Source organism: Emys orbicularis, chromosome 22 (assembly GCF_028017835.1).
Source record: "Emys orbicularis isolate rEmyOrb1 chromosome 22, rEmyOrb1.hap1, whole genome shotgun sequence".
NCBI lineage: Eukaryota > Metazoa > Chordata > Testudines > Emydidae > Emys > Emys orbicularis.
This window is the reverse complement of record NC_088704.1, coordinates 9443206-9459413: the sequence shown is the minus strand read 5'-3', so window position 1 is coordinate 9459413 and position 16208 is coordinate 9443206. Positions and strand designations below refer to the sequence as shown.

General features: G+C 49.5%; 1 protein-coding gene across 1 annotated transcript; it reads right to left on the bottom strand.

The window, feature by feature from the left end:
- Positions 1 to 1608: 1608 nt before the first annotated feature.
- Positions 1609 to 15157, bottom strand: CASP9 (caspase 9). Its single transcript, XM_065421294.1, has 10 exons — positions 15026 to 15157; positions 13650 to 13863; positions 11874 to 11963; positions 10645 to 10682; positions 8471 to 8647; positions 6534 to 6623; positions 5432 to 5579; positions 4706 to 4885; positions 3970 to 4079; positions 1609 to 2212 (listed from the first exon to the last, which is right to left on the bottom strand). The coding sequence occupies exons 1-10, from the start codon at positions 15155 to 15157 to the stop codon at positions 2120 to 2122; spliced, it is 1272 nt and encodes a 423-aa protein (XP_065277366.1). The 3' UTR covers positions 1609 to 2119.
- Positions 15158 to 16208: the final 1051 nt, after the last annotated feature.

The window sequence follows — 16208 nt, the reverse complement described above, 5'->3', positions numbered from 1 at the left end:
TTTCTTCCATTAGATAAAACCCAACATGAATAGAAGTGGAATATGAAGCACGACACAAGAATGAGGAGGTGGGGGCTCACCCAGAGCCATCTGTTGCCACAGTGGTTGACATGAGAAATGTGTGTTGTCACCCTAGTGTCCCCACACTCCCTTCTAACGCCACATTCCCGTACTAGGCTCCAGCTGCCAACTCTCCCTTTGCCTCACACCTGAGCAGGGGGAGAATTATAAGAACTATAAATCCCAAGAACCTGGCAATGCTCTTGATGGGAACCCAAAATACGCAATGCACAGCTCCCGGCAGTTCCCCATTCAGTGATTTGATGCCGTTACTCGTTGTGTTATGCCTGCCCGTTGGAAGTGATCTTGGAGCGGCTGCTGGCTGAAGAACATGCTGTAGAGCAGGGAACCACCTGAAAGCCACTTTGAAATATCAGGGAGGCTTTTAAAGACTGAGGATAATTTCTCATGATATATGTTGACCCTTTTAAGGGGAATGGAGCCCATGGTGCTTATCTCTTCCCAGCAGCCCATAAATCTCATACCAACAGAAGTTCCATGCACACCTTCAGAGGGGAAAGAGAAGCCAGTGTTCATTTTTCTACCACTATAAAATTTAACCCACTTGGAAAGAGTTAGTGAAAGGCCATAAATTCGCCCTCTCTGCCTTGAGCTTTCAGAGCCGGGAACTACCCAATAGAAACAGCCTGGAAGGACTTAGGGCCACCTTCATCCCCATTGCCTTTAGTCAAATGATCCTAACAAAGAAGCTCTGATGCTCCAGAAAGGAGCAAAACCGACGCCAGACAATTGGTCAGTTCAGTCCTGCACACATGAGCAAGAATCAGGATGAGCTATGGCCTGGGGAACGTTCCGACTCAGAGCCAGCTGGCTAAGGGATGCTGCAAGGATGCCAAGGGAGGGGGCAAAGGACAATAAGTGCTCATAGTAGCAGTAACTTACGTGGCTTTTGAGAGCGCACGTTCCAGCACAGCGAAGGGAATGTACGGTAGTGAACCACAGGGCTCCAGATTCTCCCCTTTCTTGCACGGAGTCCCTCACCTATCCTAGCCCTGCCATATCACTTCGTCCAGAAGGCATGTGTTGCCTAGCTGCAGCTCCCATTGACACATGACAAGGCCCCCCAGCTCCATTTCCCACAGATAAGTCTTCTGATTCTCTCTCCCTGGAGGACTATTAACAGTGCAGGTGCCAGGCATACAGTGTTTCTACAGTAAAGCCAATCAGAATTGTACATAAGACCAACACCCAGTGAGTCAGCCACGGGGGGAAATAATTGAATTGGTGTCTTAAAACAGCAACCAAAGGAATCACGCTCCTGATTTTATTTAAATAGAGAATCAGCCATTAAGCATCACAGACTAGCTGCAGCTGGTCTAAGCTACTCTGGTGTTCCTGGTAAGCCTGGACGGCTGTGATAATTCAATAGTGGGGGAGTTATTAAAGAGCCAGCAAAATATTTTTTTTGCTAAAATCGTCATGCTTTTATTCCCCCGGACACTGGGAGACGCCTAGCAGTAAGAGAGAAGTCAGAGAACACCAGGCTATCTGGTGAAGAGACAAGAGAATAAAAGAGCAAGACAAACTGTATAGAAAGAGTGGGGTCTTTAATACAAAAGGGCAACAGATGCTGTAAAACTATTCCCCACTCCCAAACACTGGCTTTTGATTCAGGTGCATTTTTGATTCAAAGAGCGTAAACACAAAGATAATTACAAAATGCCGACACTTCACCCACGCCTCCTGGTAGAGGGCACCGTAATCATAGTTAGAGTGGGGCCTGAAACGGCCATTGGGATGGCCCTCTGGATTGCAGAGATACAGAGACCAAGGCTGCAACCTCCTTCAGTCCTTGTTGTCGGTCTTAAATGTTTGAGCTTAGAAAGCGACCAGTCCTGGTCTGACCAGGCAGGAGGTGAGGCGTCTATTTCACAGTAATGAGCGCGTGAACACATTAAGCTTCCAAGGATAAATGAATCCATGAAAAGATGAAGGCAAACGGGAGCACTGATTCAGAGCAGTAACGGCCAGGTGCAGAATCATGAGGCCTGAAGAGGAGTCTATCCGGGTGTATGGTGGAGACCTCCCAACCACAACGTTAGTCTGTCGCGAAGAAGAATTGTTTACGGAGGAAGTTAAAAGTGCCCGGCATCTGCTTGTACTTTCCTTTAGCAGACACAGCATGAGCCACCTGGGAAAGAGAAAAACCAAGGAGTTGGCTAGTTTGCTGGTTGAGTGTGTTGGAGCACTAGAGACGCACAGATAACGATCGGTGCAGTGAGGAGGGCTGTATATGTTAGGGAAGGGGGAGGAGAGGCAGTGGGTAGGTTTAACATTTATAAGGTGGGGGGGGGGGGGTTGCGGGCAGAATTAAGACAACTCTGGAGAAGGGCAGGGCAAGATAAAGAGCCCAAGAGCAGATCTTGCGTCAAACCTCTGTACTGTACTGTAGGTCTTTGCATCTAAGACACTTCAGAGCCACTCCATCACCCCCGTGCTCCTCATCAGATGCTAACCACTGAAGGCTGCCCGAGAGCAGTCAACACCTGCCCAGCCCACACATACAGTTCTTTGTATGAATCAGAAATAACCTTTCTTTTGCTCACAAGAGATCAGTCATTTCTTTTGTGTCGACACTTTCATGCAGTTTCTTTCAAAGCAGAAAGGTCTATTATCCCTCTTCCCCTCCTGTATTTGCTAAGACTCCCCATCACCTCCCCAAGAATCCTGCACTGGGACCGAACGATTTCAAAGCATTCACTTTCCAGACTGAAAGCAGTTTGACCACTTTAGAAGTAGAGGGCCTGATCCTCAGCTCGTTAAAATCAACAGGCGTTGTGCCACTGACTTCGACTGGAGCAGAATTAGGTCCAGGAGATTGTGAGAACAATTTTTCTTTCCCGTTTTGAGGACAAGGTAGGATGCTTCTTTACACACGGGTTATGCAAAAGATCAGCTGAAATTCTGAAAATTGGAACGTCATTTGCCTAGTCTTTGATGGACAAAAGCAACCACCTTCCCACTATCTGAGTTGTAGGTGTATGTCCAGTACACAATTTCTGGTAAGTGAATGATTATGATTATTGTTGGGCACTGCTGAGTAAACACAGTGGTGCATTTGATAGCGACAAAATGGGCTTTTGTGCTATTTCATTGCAGTGTATGAGAGCTGAAGCATGGAACGGGTAACCTTAAAAATTAGTTTGAGAGGTTAGGATTTTCACTGAATTATTTCTAAAACACTGTACCCGTCATTCACAATATGGGAGAGTTATTTCTGAGAATCCTAAATTAGTATATACTCAAACTTACTGGTTCATTAACATACACGTTTACATTTCATGCACATAAATAAAGATGCAATTACATCACTCACAAGTCAAGATAAAAAAAATAACATTAACACAAGCCTCTGGTGGGGTTATCCATCTAGCAGGACGTTCCAGGAGACAAATCAAAACCTCACCATGGCAGCAGAGAGAGTAAAAGCAAAAAGCTAAGATGAATACGGAGAACTCTGAACATTACAAACACAACCATGTCTTGCTATTATACGTCCAAGTAGGAGATTATCTCAACACACTACCATTGTGCCTGCTGCTGTTTGCTCTGACAGTCTGGCTTTTTTGTGACAGGACGGACGGACGGTACGTTGCTCTGAGGCAGGGTGAGGGCAGGCTGTTAGGCAAAGATTAAGGCCTATATTTTCAAAAGTGACTTGTGATTTTGGGTGCGACACCTGAAAGGGGCCTGATTCTCAGAGGGCAGGTGCTCAGCCCTTTCGGAAAACCAGGCTTTTTCAAGGCATCTCTTTTTGGGGCCCCCAAAACTGAAGCACCCAAAAATCACTAGTCACTATTGAAAATGGAGGCCTAAGTGTCTACGCCTGACTAAATGCAAAAACAAATGCCTACATTCCGCAAGAGAGTCAGACAAAGGAACATTTACCCTCACTAGCATGCCGAGCAGGTCTTCAGTATGAGCATATTGTTCAAGTACGCTGTCCAGTGTTTCAACGTACCACGAGCCACTCTGGGTATTCCGCCAGGAGACAAAACCTTAGGAGAACACAGGGAAAGTAAGGAACTCATTCCCTACAAGCAGTCCTTTCTTTCCTTCTTAACCCCCTTAGGAGTAGAATTTCCACCCTATGGATAACGTCTTCCAAATCCAGCACTAGAACATCCGGACCCTTCGTGCGGGAGTGTGACCAGTGCTACAGACTCACTGGGTCACCTGGGGCAAGTCAAAACCTTTCTGTGCCTCCGTTTCTTCCGTCTAAAGTGGAGATAATAACTGCTTGCCTCATGCAGGTGAGGGGCTCAATTAATGTTTGAGAAGGACTGAGATCCTCAGATGATAAATGCCGGGTGTTATTACTCACCAAAGAATAGGTTCTTTAAGGCTTTGAAAGAGGGAAAGTCAGAATACATAACAAGCCCTCTCTCTCACATTGCACTTCTCATCCATAGATCTGAAAGCATTTTACAAAGGTGATCAGTATCATTATGCCCATTCTACAGTTGGGGAAACTGAGGCAGAGGGCGAGGAAGTGACTTGTCCAAGGTCACCCAGCAGGTCAGTGGCAGAGCCAGGTATAGAACCCAAGTCCCCTGAATCCCAGGCCACTGCTCTATCCACTGCCTACCTGCTAGGCCAGTGCTTTACTTATGCTGTGTCTCACCTGGAAAAGTTGAATAGGACACCAAGATGTCGCTGGGAGTGGGTAAACTGGCTACTGCATCTGGCTCATCCAAGTTACCGGGCTGGATCTGAAAGGGAGTTGCATCGGACTCGACGGAACCTCCACGAGGTTGGTTTACAGGTGAATCAGAATCCACCTCAAATCCTCGGTCTTTCTGCTCTGCAAGAGGCAACCAGAAAACCCTTCTCTGTTACAGACGTAAGTAATAAGCAGTGGGTCCCTCCCACCCCTTAGCAAACACAGTCCTTCAACTGAAGGAGCCTTTTGTTTCATCTTCTGCTACGTTGGCTGACTCGGAGCCACCTGCAATTCACTCAAGCACAGAGTCCATTCATGCCAACTAGATGCTCTGAGCCAAATACAGAAAACTGAAACAATCAGCTGTGGTAGAGGCCATATAGGAGCTGCAAAGGTTTGCTTCCTTCTGCTCAAAGCTCCAGTGCAGTGGAACACACCTCCGGCTCGGACGTCTTTAGAAACCTCACTCTCCATGGCCAATCAACGCATTGCCCCAGCAATAAGAATATGGGGCAGAGAGCAAGAGAAGACAGCCTGAGAAAAGGGAATACGAACAGCCAAAGAAAGAGATGACACAGAATTATTATACCCTAAGTGCCAATGCACAAGCAAGCGGCCATACAACTGCTTCTCCTCCTGAAGGAGCCCCGAAGGCAAAGCACGAGCAGAGCTCAAGCCAATATTCACCTCCGCCACAGGCTTGGATAAAGAAGAGTTTGGGTTTTCCTCTCAAGCTTGGGCAATGGGACCCATTGAAGAAGTTCACAATCTTTTCGACGGGAATGTGCTTTCCATCCGTGCCGTAAATACCCCCGGGAAACTGAATATGGCTGGTCTGAAAGAGCAAAATCCACTGGCTGTTAACACAAAGGCAATAGGCCAACCTTTTCTCTAGTATAAACAACCCCCATTTTAAAAGTCTTTCCTTGGAGGAGGGATAGCTCAGGGGTTTGAGCATTGGCCTACTAAACCCAGGGTTGTGAACTCAATCCTTGAGGGGGCCATTTAGGGACTGGGGGCAAAAAATCTGTCTAGGGATTGGTCCTGCTTTGAGCAGGGGGTTGGACTAGATGACCTCCTGAGGTCCCTTTCCAACCCTGATAGTCTATGATTCCTTGCATATGGATGCCAGGATGAATCCGATGCTCTGCTATTTAGGAGGATTTGGGATGTGAGTTAAGGAGAGAGAAAACCCATGTGTTATTTTAAATAGTCTAAATTCCAGAAACCCATGCCCCTGATCTTACAATGGCCCCCACTTCTCCCCCAAAACCTGGGATTTGTCAGCTCTAATTTACCCACTGCCCCATAGGCTAATTTGAATATTTGCTTAACGGCCACCCTAAATTGTCTTCTTTCTGTAATTTCACCACATTTCCTCTAGCGAGGCGCTGTTGTAATCCAGGGATTCATTATTACTAATTATACACCCCCCATTGATCCATGGACGCTCCCCTGGCGGATGTAGAATTCTATAAAGCAACCACCGGGCCTACCACCAAGGGAGGCCCCCATTGCGCATGGTGACCGGGCAACCCCCATCAGACTGTACACTTTGTTCAGCATTGCAGTTAGAACATCCTTTCCCTTGGCAACCCTACATAGCACGATGCCTGGAAGAGAGAGGCCCCAATGGCCTATGTCCGCAGGATAAGATCAGGACAGGAGGGAGAAGAAACCAGTCCTCACTCTGATACCCAGGGAACGGTGGCAATCAACACACACTTTTCAGGAGCATGCTTCTCCCCCAAGCCCGGGGAGATATGAACGAGAGCGCCGATCCTCCTACCTGACAGCCGTGGGAAAGGATCACCACCAGGCAGCAGTCCAGAGCGCTGTGGTCCTGCCTCGCCAGGCGTTGCAACTCCCCAGCAATTTCCTACACACATTTGCAAAGGTCAGCAACTGTTACCTTCAGTCCTACCCCTTATCAATCCCACATCAACATCATGCTGCTGAAAGGGGTCGGATGGGAGACTGGCCCACCCAAGAGCACAGACAAGCTTCCCCGCACTGCTCAATGCTGATCTGGGGACACTGCTGCTGTGGAGGAGAGCAGACCCATTGCTCGCTCCACGGCCCAGTCAATCCTTGCCCTCTCTTCTGCTAGCAAGGCTGTTAAAATCAGTGCCAGGCGTGATGACAATTTTGTTACACTGATGCATGTCCACAGGGAGACCCACCCTATTTTCTTCACATGAGACACTGAACCACTGTCAGATGGAACAAGTTCAGGGTGATTGCAATCTACTGCTACTTAACATTTGCCATTTAACCACAGAGATGTACTTTGCTGTTTTAAAGGACACCCTCATTTCTGCGTTTCTTCCAAATGCAGCACCAATGGAAGGCAGTGCATTTGAGTGTGCGCACACACACCAATGCTCCGCCTCAGATTTTAAAATAATCAGACTCGTTTGTTTTGGTTTCAATGGTATGCCAGGAGATAGTTGATATTAAGCAGGGCATTCAATTATATCATTCAAGAACAAACAGAAAATCAAGCCCCTGGGTACACCAGTCAGCAGGGCCGGCTCTGGCTTTTTTGCCGCCCCAGGCAAAAAAGCCTCTGGCCGCCCCCCGCGGGGGAGGGCGGCCGGCGCCCCGGGGCGAGGGTGGCGAGCCCCGGCGGGGGCTCCGCTCTCCCCCCGGCGGCCGGGGGCAGGGCGCCGGGGGGGGGAGGGCGGCGAGCCCCAGCGGGGGCTCCGCTCTCCCCCCGGCGGCCGGGGGCAGGGCGCCGGGGGGGGGAGGGCGGCGAGCCCCGGCGGGGGCTCCGCTCTCCCCCCAGCGGCCGGGGGCAGGGCGCCGGGGGGGAGGGCGGCGAGCCCCGGCGGGGGCTCGGCTCTCCCCCCCCCCCCCACGGCGGCCAGAGCGCCGGGGGCAGGGCGGCGAGCCCCGGCTGGGGCTCGGCTCTCCCCCCGGCGGCCAGAGCGCAGGGCGGCGAGCCCCAACAGGGGCTCGCCGCTCTCCCCCCCGGCAGCCGGGGGGAGGGCGCGGGGGGGGAGGGCGGCCAGAGCGCTGGGGGGAGGGCGGCGAGCCCGGCTGTGGCCCCGCTCTCCCCGGCGGCCCGAGCGCCGCGCCGCCCCCCTCCAGGTGCCGCCCCAAGCACCAGCTTGGTTGCCTGGTGCCTGGAGCCGGCCCTGCCAGTCAGGGAGAATCTCAGTCAGAGATATCAAATAAATACACCCTCAGACAATTACTTATAAATCATGTTCAGGAATAAAAACTCAGCCCAGAAAGCCCCCAAAAATGGGGCTCCTTTTTCGTCTGTTACTATAACAGCAAAAGACAAGATAATTTGAAAGTAATGCTTTTGCTGTCTCTTCCAACACTGAAGTTTGGGGTTGGGGGGTTATGTGCCTTTCCCATTGGAGCACATATTGTCACCCTCTAGCAACACTTTTAGGGTACGTCTACACTGCAGGTGAAGGTGTGATTGTAGCACAGGTAGGTGACTCATACCAGCTTTAATCCAGCTAGCACAGGTAACAGTAGCAGTGTAGATGTGGCGGCATGGACTTCAGTGAGGGCTAGCCACCCAAGAATGTGCATAGGCTCCCTGATTGGCTTGTCCTCAGGCAGTGCTGCCAGGTCTGAACTCCAACTGTTACCTGTACTAGTGAGACTGAAGCTAGCACAGGTATGCCTACCCCTGCTACAACCACACCTTCACCTGCAGCATAGCCTCTTAGTCCCTCAGCTCTCGCCAAATGCTTCCACCTTTACCTGAGCTTTGAGATCTCGTCGGACCAGGACGTCAAAGTGCAGTGACTTGAAGCGCTTCTCCAGTTTCTCACAGTCTACGTTGGAGCCCTCTCGAGAAGACAGGTCAGACTCTTCGATGAAACTGACGTTGTTGATGATGAGGCAGTAACCACATGGGTCAGCTTTCAGAACATAAACCTGGTCCACATATCCACCGGGAAGCAGTCAGACAGACAAACTAAATTCAACCTCCTTTTATTCAGAGTCCATCAGCTAATCCAGCGGGATGCAACTCAGAACTGAAAATGCAGCTTTCGTGAAGCTCATTTTATTGCTTCTGTAAACGCAATTTATTGTTTGCCCAGGATGACAGATGGATAATGGAATCCATGCTCCCTATCTAAGTTCCCACTAAGCCGTGCGGCTGCATCTGTGCAGGCGGGGAGAGGCATCTCTCCCCCGGCCCCGGAGCTGCCGCAGCCAGGGACAGGTGCCTCTGCCCCAGCCCCAGCCCCGGAGCCGACCCGGCGGGAAAAGGCGCTCTCCCCCAGCCCCGGGCGGCTGTGGCGACAGACGACTGTGGGGGAGTCCTCTCTCCCCACCACAGCCCCGGGGAAACCTGCACCCCAAACCCCTCATCCCCAGCCCCACCCCAGAGCCTGCATCCCCAGCCAGAGCCCCCACCTCCCCACACACCCCAACCCTCTGCCCTAGCCCTGAGCTCCCTCCCAAATCCCAAACCCCTCATCCCCGGCCCCACACGAGCCCGCACCCCCAGCCAGACCCCTCACCCCAACCCTCTGCCCTAGCCCTGAGCCCCCTCCCGTACCCCAAACAGCTCAGCCCCACCCTCACCACACATCACCTCCATATTGGTGTACATAAAATTTATTCCGCACATGGACGTAAAAAGTTAGAGGGAACATTGCTCCCTATACGAGTGAATACAAGCAGCTGGGATAACGTAGCACATCCAGCTTTACTTTATTCATGCAGAGTCCCACTGAAGTCAATGGAATCAGCAGAATCAGGGTCTTGACTGAAATGGATACAGGGTCAAACTCACTTCCATTGACTTACATCAGGGATGAATTTGGCCTCCACTTTCCTAAACATGCAGGTCTGTATTCATGATACTAGCTTAACTTAGAACGGTCATGCTGCATGAATGTGTGCAGTGCATTTTAGTTAGTGGGTTTTTTTTATTAGTATATTTCACACGATAATTACAAAAACAAAATACCCACTCTACAAATGCAGCACACTTTAAGTGTTGCGCTAGGTAATTATTAGTTGTCTTGAAGATAATTGCTTAGGGGAAAATATTTGACTACGTGTTATTGGTCATATTTATGTTGTATTTAATGTAATTTGAAGAGCGAGTGTGGTGTGACAATTGTTCTAATCTGAACTGAACTGGCCCAGTCAAAGCGGCAGGACTCACTCAGATGCTGCATCTGACACCTGGACATCAAAGTCACATTTGCTAGTAATTATTTAAATGATCTTTTAAACACCACAGAACAGTTTGATTCAAATGAACTGTAAATAAGCAGAATGTAACTTACCAGTCTGCAGGCAAACATTTTCAAAAGCACCTAAATCCCATTAACTTTGGCACTAAGGGCCAGATTTAGACCTGCTAGGCACTTAAAAGTTTTGCCAGCATAGCTCTGTTGGTTGTGGGGGAGGAAGGACAATCACACCCATAACTGACTGCTCTGGGGCTGGCAAAACCCCTAGAGCAGATGCAGCTATACCAGCAAAAATGTCCTTTTGCTGCTTGTTTTGTTCGGGGAACTGGTATAAACTATACTGTCAAAAAAATTATTTTGCCCAGTATGCCGGCAAATCCTTTCTAGCATAGACAGAACCTTACAAAGGTATTTAGGCACTTGAAATAATGGCAGGCGCCCAGCGAGATTTACAACAATACCTTAGTGAGATAGGCACCTAACTCCCACAGACTTTCAATGGAACTTAGGCACCTCACCTGCATAGATGCTTTTGAAAATTACACAAGACACCTGCTTCACCTTTAGACACCTAAATACCTTTGTGATTCGGAGTCTTAAGAGCCTAAGTCCCTTTGACTTTTGAAAATGGGATGCAAAGTGGGTGGGATGGGGGAGAAAAAGGAGGTAGTTCAAGTAAGAAATGAGTAAAAATAACGTACGTAGAAACAGGAAACTAACCATATCTGAGTTCCTCCTGGATCTCTCTGCAGCAGAACCTACAACACGTGACGAGAGAGAAATGACATACAGTTCCGACACCTACTTCACATTCGTTAGAGGCTGGGTCCCTGCTTAATGGGATTAATATTAATGCAAATATTTCCAGTGCTTTGAACCATTTCTTAACATGTTCAGTCACACCTGAACTCCTCCTTGCTCCTGGCCACACACAGGAAAGAAACATTGTTCCTTTACATGCACAATCGGACTGCAGATGTTGAGAGTGAAGTTCTGGGGGTTCATTTATCATGGCTTTGGACTTGGCCTGTCAAAGAGTATTGGCCAAAGAGTCGTGAATTTGAGTTTCATTTGTCATAACAGAATCGGATGGGAAATCATCTCATAGCCTTACCATCCCAAATACCTTCTCTCCTCTCCTAAGCAGCAGGCAAACTAGCCTAGCCTATAAAAACAACCAGTGTTACAACTCAAAGTAGTTTTACTTTTGACAGTGTCTAGTTGTTCAGATTGATTACATTCCATCTTAAATCAACAATTACATGGCACTAGTACACTTGGGGCTGCACCTCTCCCACCTTCGATGGATGGATCCTTTATGACAGAGCCTTGGTTTTTGTCTCGGTATTTTCTTCTCTGGGTGCTTTTAATGGCTAACAGGCTCTCAGACACTAGCCAAAAATGTGTACACACACTATGGATTTGATACAATTAATGGTACACAGAGATACCAAGGGAAATGGCTGCAGGTGGCTGCTAGTCACTGCACACCAGGAGAAAATCATCATTGCTCAGGAGAGATGCCTGGACTAGCAGGGGATGGGTGCAACGTGTAAACAGCATGTTCAGACAGCCTGTGGCAAAAGGGTACAGGGAGAGGGAATGCCTCCAGCAGAGTTATGGAGCAGTACTGATACACTCCAGAGCAGTGGTTCTCAACCTAGTTACCATTGTGGGCCGCAAGAACGTGTTACGTGGGCTGCATCCAATACTACCTGTATGGCCTGGAGGATGTCATATGGGCCGCAGCTCTGATTGGGCTGAAGGTTGAGAACCACTGCTCCAGAGAGTGCGCCATCCAGAAGGTGGATTGGCACAATATGTGGGCCACGCTACGGCTCCCAGAGGAAGATGGGCTGAAGGGATCTACATGAGGTATGGGGAGAGAGGAGAAGGAATGAAGGACAGATAGGATTTAAACCAAGAATTGGCTACCGGAGACTGCTTACCCTGAGCTGCTGCACTGGGACGTGTTGACACTTGGCGTCTCTCAGTCACGGCTTGGACTGGGGTAGGCAAATATTCATGAGCCTTCCTATCTGTAAAGGTATAAGACATCTGGGCCTTGCATTACTGCCCTTCCTATAGACTTTTGCAAGAGAGAAAAGCATACGAAGCAGAGAGCAGGCCTCTCTCCGGAGGATCCAGATGGAGCACTGCTGATTGCAGGTAACTGAGCCTCTCACCCTGCTGCTTGGAGCCGGGACAGCAGTTGTACTTTTCCCCTGAGTGTCTTTGATTAGAACTGTGGGAGCTGAGGCTAGAACCAGACTCAACAGTGGACGGGAATTGCGAGCACACAATAAAACCTGTTCTCACCATCACACAGAAGGCACCTGCCCCTTTCTTCCTGGCTTGTGCTCTTAGAGATAGCAACCGCTCCCCCTTCCTCACCCCACCCAAATAATTAAAGCATCCTGAAAAGGCCATGCCCTTCATAAAAAGACTTCTCTCTACTCCACCCTACCTAAATCCCACCCTAAATTCTCACTCCTTCATGTCCTCTGTCCTACGTGATCCTTGCATCCCTCCTCCCAGTTTCAGTTTTGCCTCTTCTTTCCTGCCACCACTTATTCTCAGGATGACCTTCCAAGACCCCTCTCTCGCCTGCTTCAAACCCTTTGCCTTTCTCAAGGCCTTACTGTGCTGATCTTCTCAGTACCCAATGTCTTTGCAACTTCTCTGCTGTTGTCCTGTGTATCGGACTTCTCTGAGTGAGAGCAGACACTTTTCAGGGCAGGGATCCTGCCTTTATGTTTTTGTTAAAACAATTAATAATACTTATAGAACTCTCTTTATAAGGCCTGGTCTACACTAGAAAAATAGGCTGGCATAACGACGTCACTCAACGGCGTGTAAAATCCACACCCCTGAGCGGCGTAGTTAAGCCAACCTAAGTCCCTGTGTAGACAGCGCTAGATTGATGGAAGAATTCTTCCGTCGACCTAGCTATCGCCTCTCAGGGGGGTGGATTACCTATGCTCAAGGGAGAACCTCTCCCATCAATACAGCGGTGTCTACACTGAAGCCCTATAGTGGCGCAGCTGTGTCACTGTAACATTTTAAGGGCAGACAAGTCCTTAGGAATAATAAAGAAAATGTTGATAATGAAACTAGCTATCCAAGAAATATGAATATATAAGTTAAAAACAGTATAGGTAGACAAGTTACACATCAAATGCAAATAAAATATACTACGCTATACAGTCCCTTCCATCCAAGAATCTTAGCACACTTTAGCTTTACAGTAATTAAATCTCAGAACTCCTTTGACAGGTAAGGAGGTTTTACCCACATTTTATAGATGGAGGAATTGTGATTTGACCAAAATCCCACAGCAAGTAAGCTCTGCCAATGTCCAATCCCTTCTCTAATCGCTGGATCACACTCTCTCGCCAATAGAAAAGAGAAATGTTTGTGTCCTCGGAGGTCAGATTTGAGACCCCCCCGAGGTTACCTGCAAAAAACCCAGCCGTTCTAAAGTTATTAGCACAGCACTAGGAGATCGCTGCCAATTAAAAGTTTTCAGTGGTATTGGATAGCATTATATTTTCCCAGTGGCTGTGCGGAATAATCTATACAATCAATGATTCTGGAAGACATCCGGGCTATCAGATTTCACAAGCTGTTAGCCAGCCTCCTGTACCTCCTCAGCAACAGGGTTTACAACTGCTGTATCCAATTTTGCTGTCTATTACGAAAACAGCAGCACCACTGATACTTACAGGCATCACCCTTTCCACCACGTAAGCCAATTTCAACTGGTTTTAGATCAAGCGGACGCAACTGTGGGAATTTGGCCCCTTCACTCAGCAAAGCGGCAAGGTCATTCTGTCCAGTTTCTCGCAAGCTTGAGACGAATGCAGGAAAAGCTTGTCTTCCTCGCGTCTGAAGGTCTGTAACCAACTGCCTGGCTTGGTCTCTTCGAGTGCCTGCTCTCTATAGGGGAGCAAAACGAAGACAGAAAGCATTAGCATCCCATGTGCATGGCGTGTCTACAGTCCAGCAATTCATAAACAGCATGGTGATGAGTACAAGAAAGGACGGGGGATTTTCCAGATGTGAACAGAACATAAACTGATCAGGGTGTTGGCTTTTTAGCCTATAGCCAGGCAACTCCAGGGCAACTCATTGATGGCCCTCCCATCTTTCACATCAGCCTCTAGCTAGCAAATTCAAGCTTCTGCCTAGTAGAGAGGCCCAGTGAATTTTTTAAGGCCCAGGTACTATTATCCCTGATAGGTAAGGAAACTGAGGCACATAGGAGCTGCCCTAGGTCAGACAGCAAGTTAGTGGTACAGTGAGGTATAAAACCCAGGTCACCTGATCCACAGTGCTCCACTCCAACCACTGGACAACACTGCCTCCCACATGATATGATACAGTAGAACTTGCCCTAACTTAGTTTGTACAAAACCAAAACCAACAAACACCCAGCCTTTAAAGCTTCTCTTGGCTTGTTTACCTAGGGTGATCAGATGTCCTGATTTTATAGGGACTGTCTTGATTTTTGGGTCTTTTTCTTATATAGGCTCCTATTACCCCCCAACCCCATCCTGATTTTTCACATTTGCTGTCTGGTCACCCTATGTTTACCCCCACGGTTAGGGTTATGCCACTTTAATTCCAATGTTGTCCTTCCAGCTCACAGTCATAAAACTTAAATTCACAGCAGCTCTGTGACCTCGGCTCCCGCGACAACTCTGAACGGACTGATCAGAAATGACCAGGGAACTCCCCGCAACTTCTGATTTGCCACTGGCTGTAAAAGTTCAGCTGTTTACAGCCGGGCAGACGGTCCCCGGCTGCAGCTCAGCGGCCTGACAATGGCATCTAGCGGCTGCTGGGTTCATTTCAGGAGATGGTGGAGAAGTTCCCCAGCAAGCCTAAGGGGGTCGTGCAAACCCCCGGGGGGCTGGATGTGTGTGTGTGTGTGTGGGGGGGGGGATATTGCCCTGCCTTCTACACTGCAGTCTCTAGCCATGGAGGGGGCTAAAGATGCAATTACCCCAGGGCATGGGGAAGCAGCCTGGGCAAAGGGGGGGGGGGGCGGCCACAAGCTCCCACCCCAGATCCAGTCCCGGGGCGGGGGACGAGGCACCTGGATCTCCTCGATCATGTCCTGGGTGAAGACGCCCTTGTGCAGCAGCAGGTCCCAGAGCGGAGCCACCTGCAGCTCCCCCACCAGGCGCAGGCGGCTCCGCTGCAGCAGCGCCCGCTGTGCCTCCTCCATCCCCGCCGCCCGGGGGCCCCCTTGGGTGGGTCCCGGGGGGAGCCGCAGCCAGGAGACAGCCGAGATGCTCCGCCCGCTTCCGGGAACTGCCCTCAGCCCGGCCCCCTTCGGGGCGGTCTATAGGACCCGCCCTTCCCTGAGGCCTCTCCTCCTATAGGGGCCTCCCCTCTGGTTCCTATAGCGCCCGCCCTGATCCCTAACGTGTCGGGCTGTGTAACACCAGCCCCTGCGGATCCGCAGGGATTTGCACGCGTCCTTCCCCTTCTCCACCAGCTCCCTTCACAGCACCGTCCCTTTCTCTCTATCCAGGGCTGCCCATAGGGCCCTAAAAGAATCTATCTTCTTTCTAGGGGTTTAGAAGCCCCTGTTGCACCTTTCTATAATATCCTGTAGCCCTTCCACTATCAATACTAGTTTTATATGCTCCCCCCCCCAACAGACAATTAAATTCTTCCCCATCAGGCAGCACTGCACAGCTAACAGCAGTATATGTGTGTCCACATCCTCTACTCAAGTAGCTGGCATGGGTCAAGATACCAGACTAGATGGACTATTAGTCTGTTCCAGTGCTGTCATTCCTGCATGGAAGAACAATTTCCGTGTATAGCGGCAAACTTTACTCTCACGTTGGTGTGAATTTGGAGTAACTCTGCTGAAAACTGGTTTTACACTGGTACAACTGAGAGCAGAATTTGGACCTGAGCGTGTGGTCTTTGAGGTCGCACTAATAGCCCTATATAATTGTGTGGAAGCAAAGAAAGTTAGGCTATTTTGAATAGGGTTGGCATTTTATACATCTAGTGGGTCAATCTCCCTAATTCAGTTACCACGTCAACAGAGGAGCAGGGGAGACGGAGGTGAGAAGCAGAGCCAGAGAAAAAACCATATTGTGAGGCCAAGAAGCCACAGGGTGACGCAGCACCACGGTGACATGGGCTGACACCATGACGCAACATCTTGTCGTGACACAGCAGCACCATGGTGACACCAGGACACGTAGGTGCTGGAACTAGGCTTACGGGGGGTGCTCTTGCACCCCCTGGCTTGAAGT

Excerpts from the sequence above, each read along its gene's own strand:
- CASP9 (XM_065421294.1), bottom strand. The coding sequence starts at position 15,157 with ATGGAGGAGGCACAGCGGGCGCTGCTGCAGCGGAGCCGCCTGCGCCTG. Across the intron at positions 11,964-13,649 it reads TGGTGGAAAGGGTGATGCCT|ATAGGAAGGCTCATGAATAT; the intron begins GTAAGTATCAGT and ends ATACCTTTACAG. Across the intron at positions 8,648-10,644 it reads CCAGGAGGAACTCAGATATG|GTTTATGTTCTGAAAGCTGA; the intron begins GTTAGTTTCCTG and ends TATGTGGACCAG.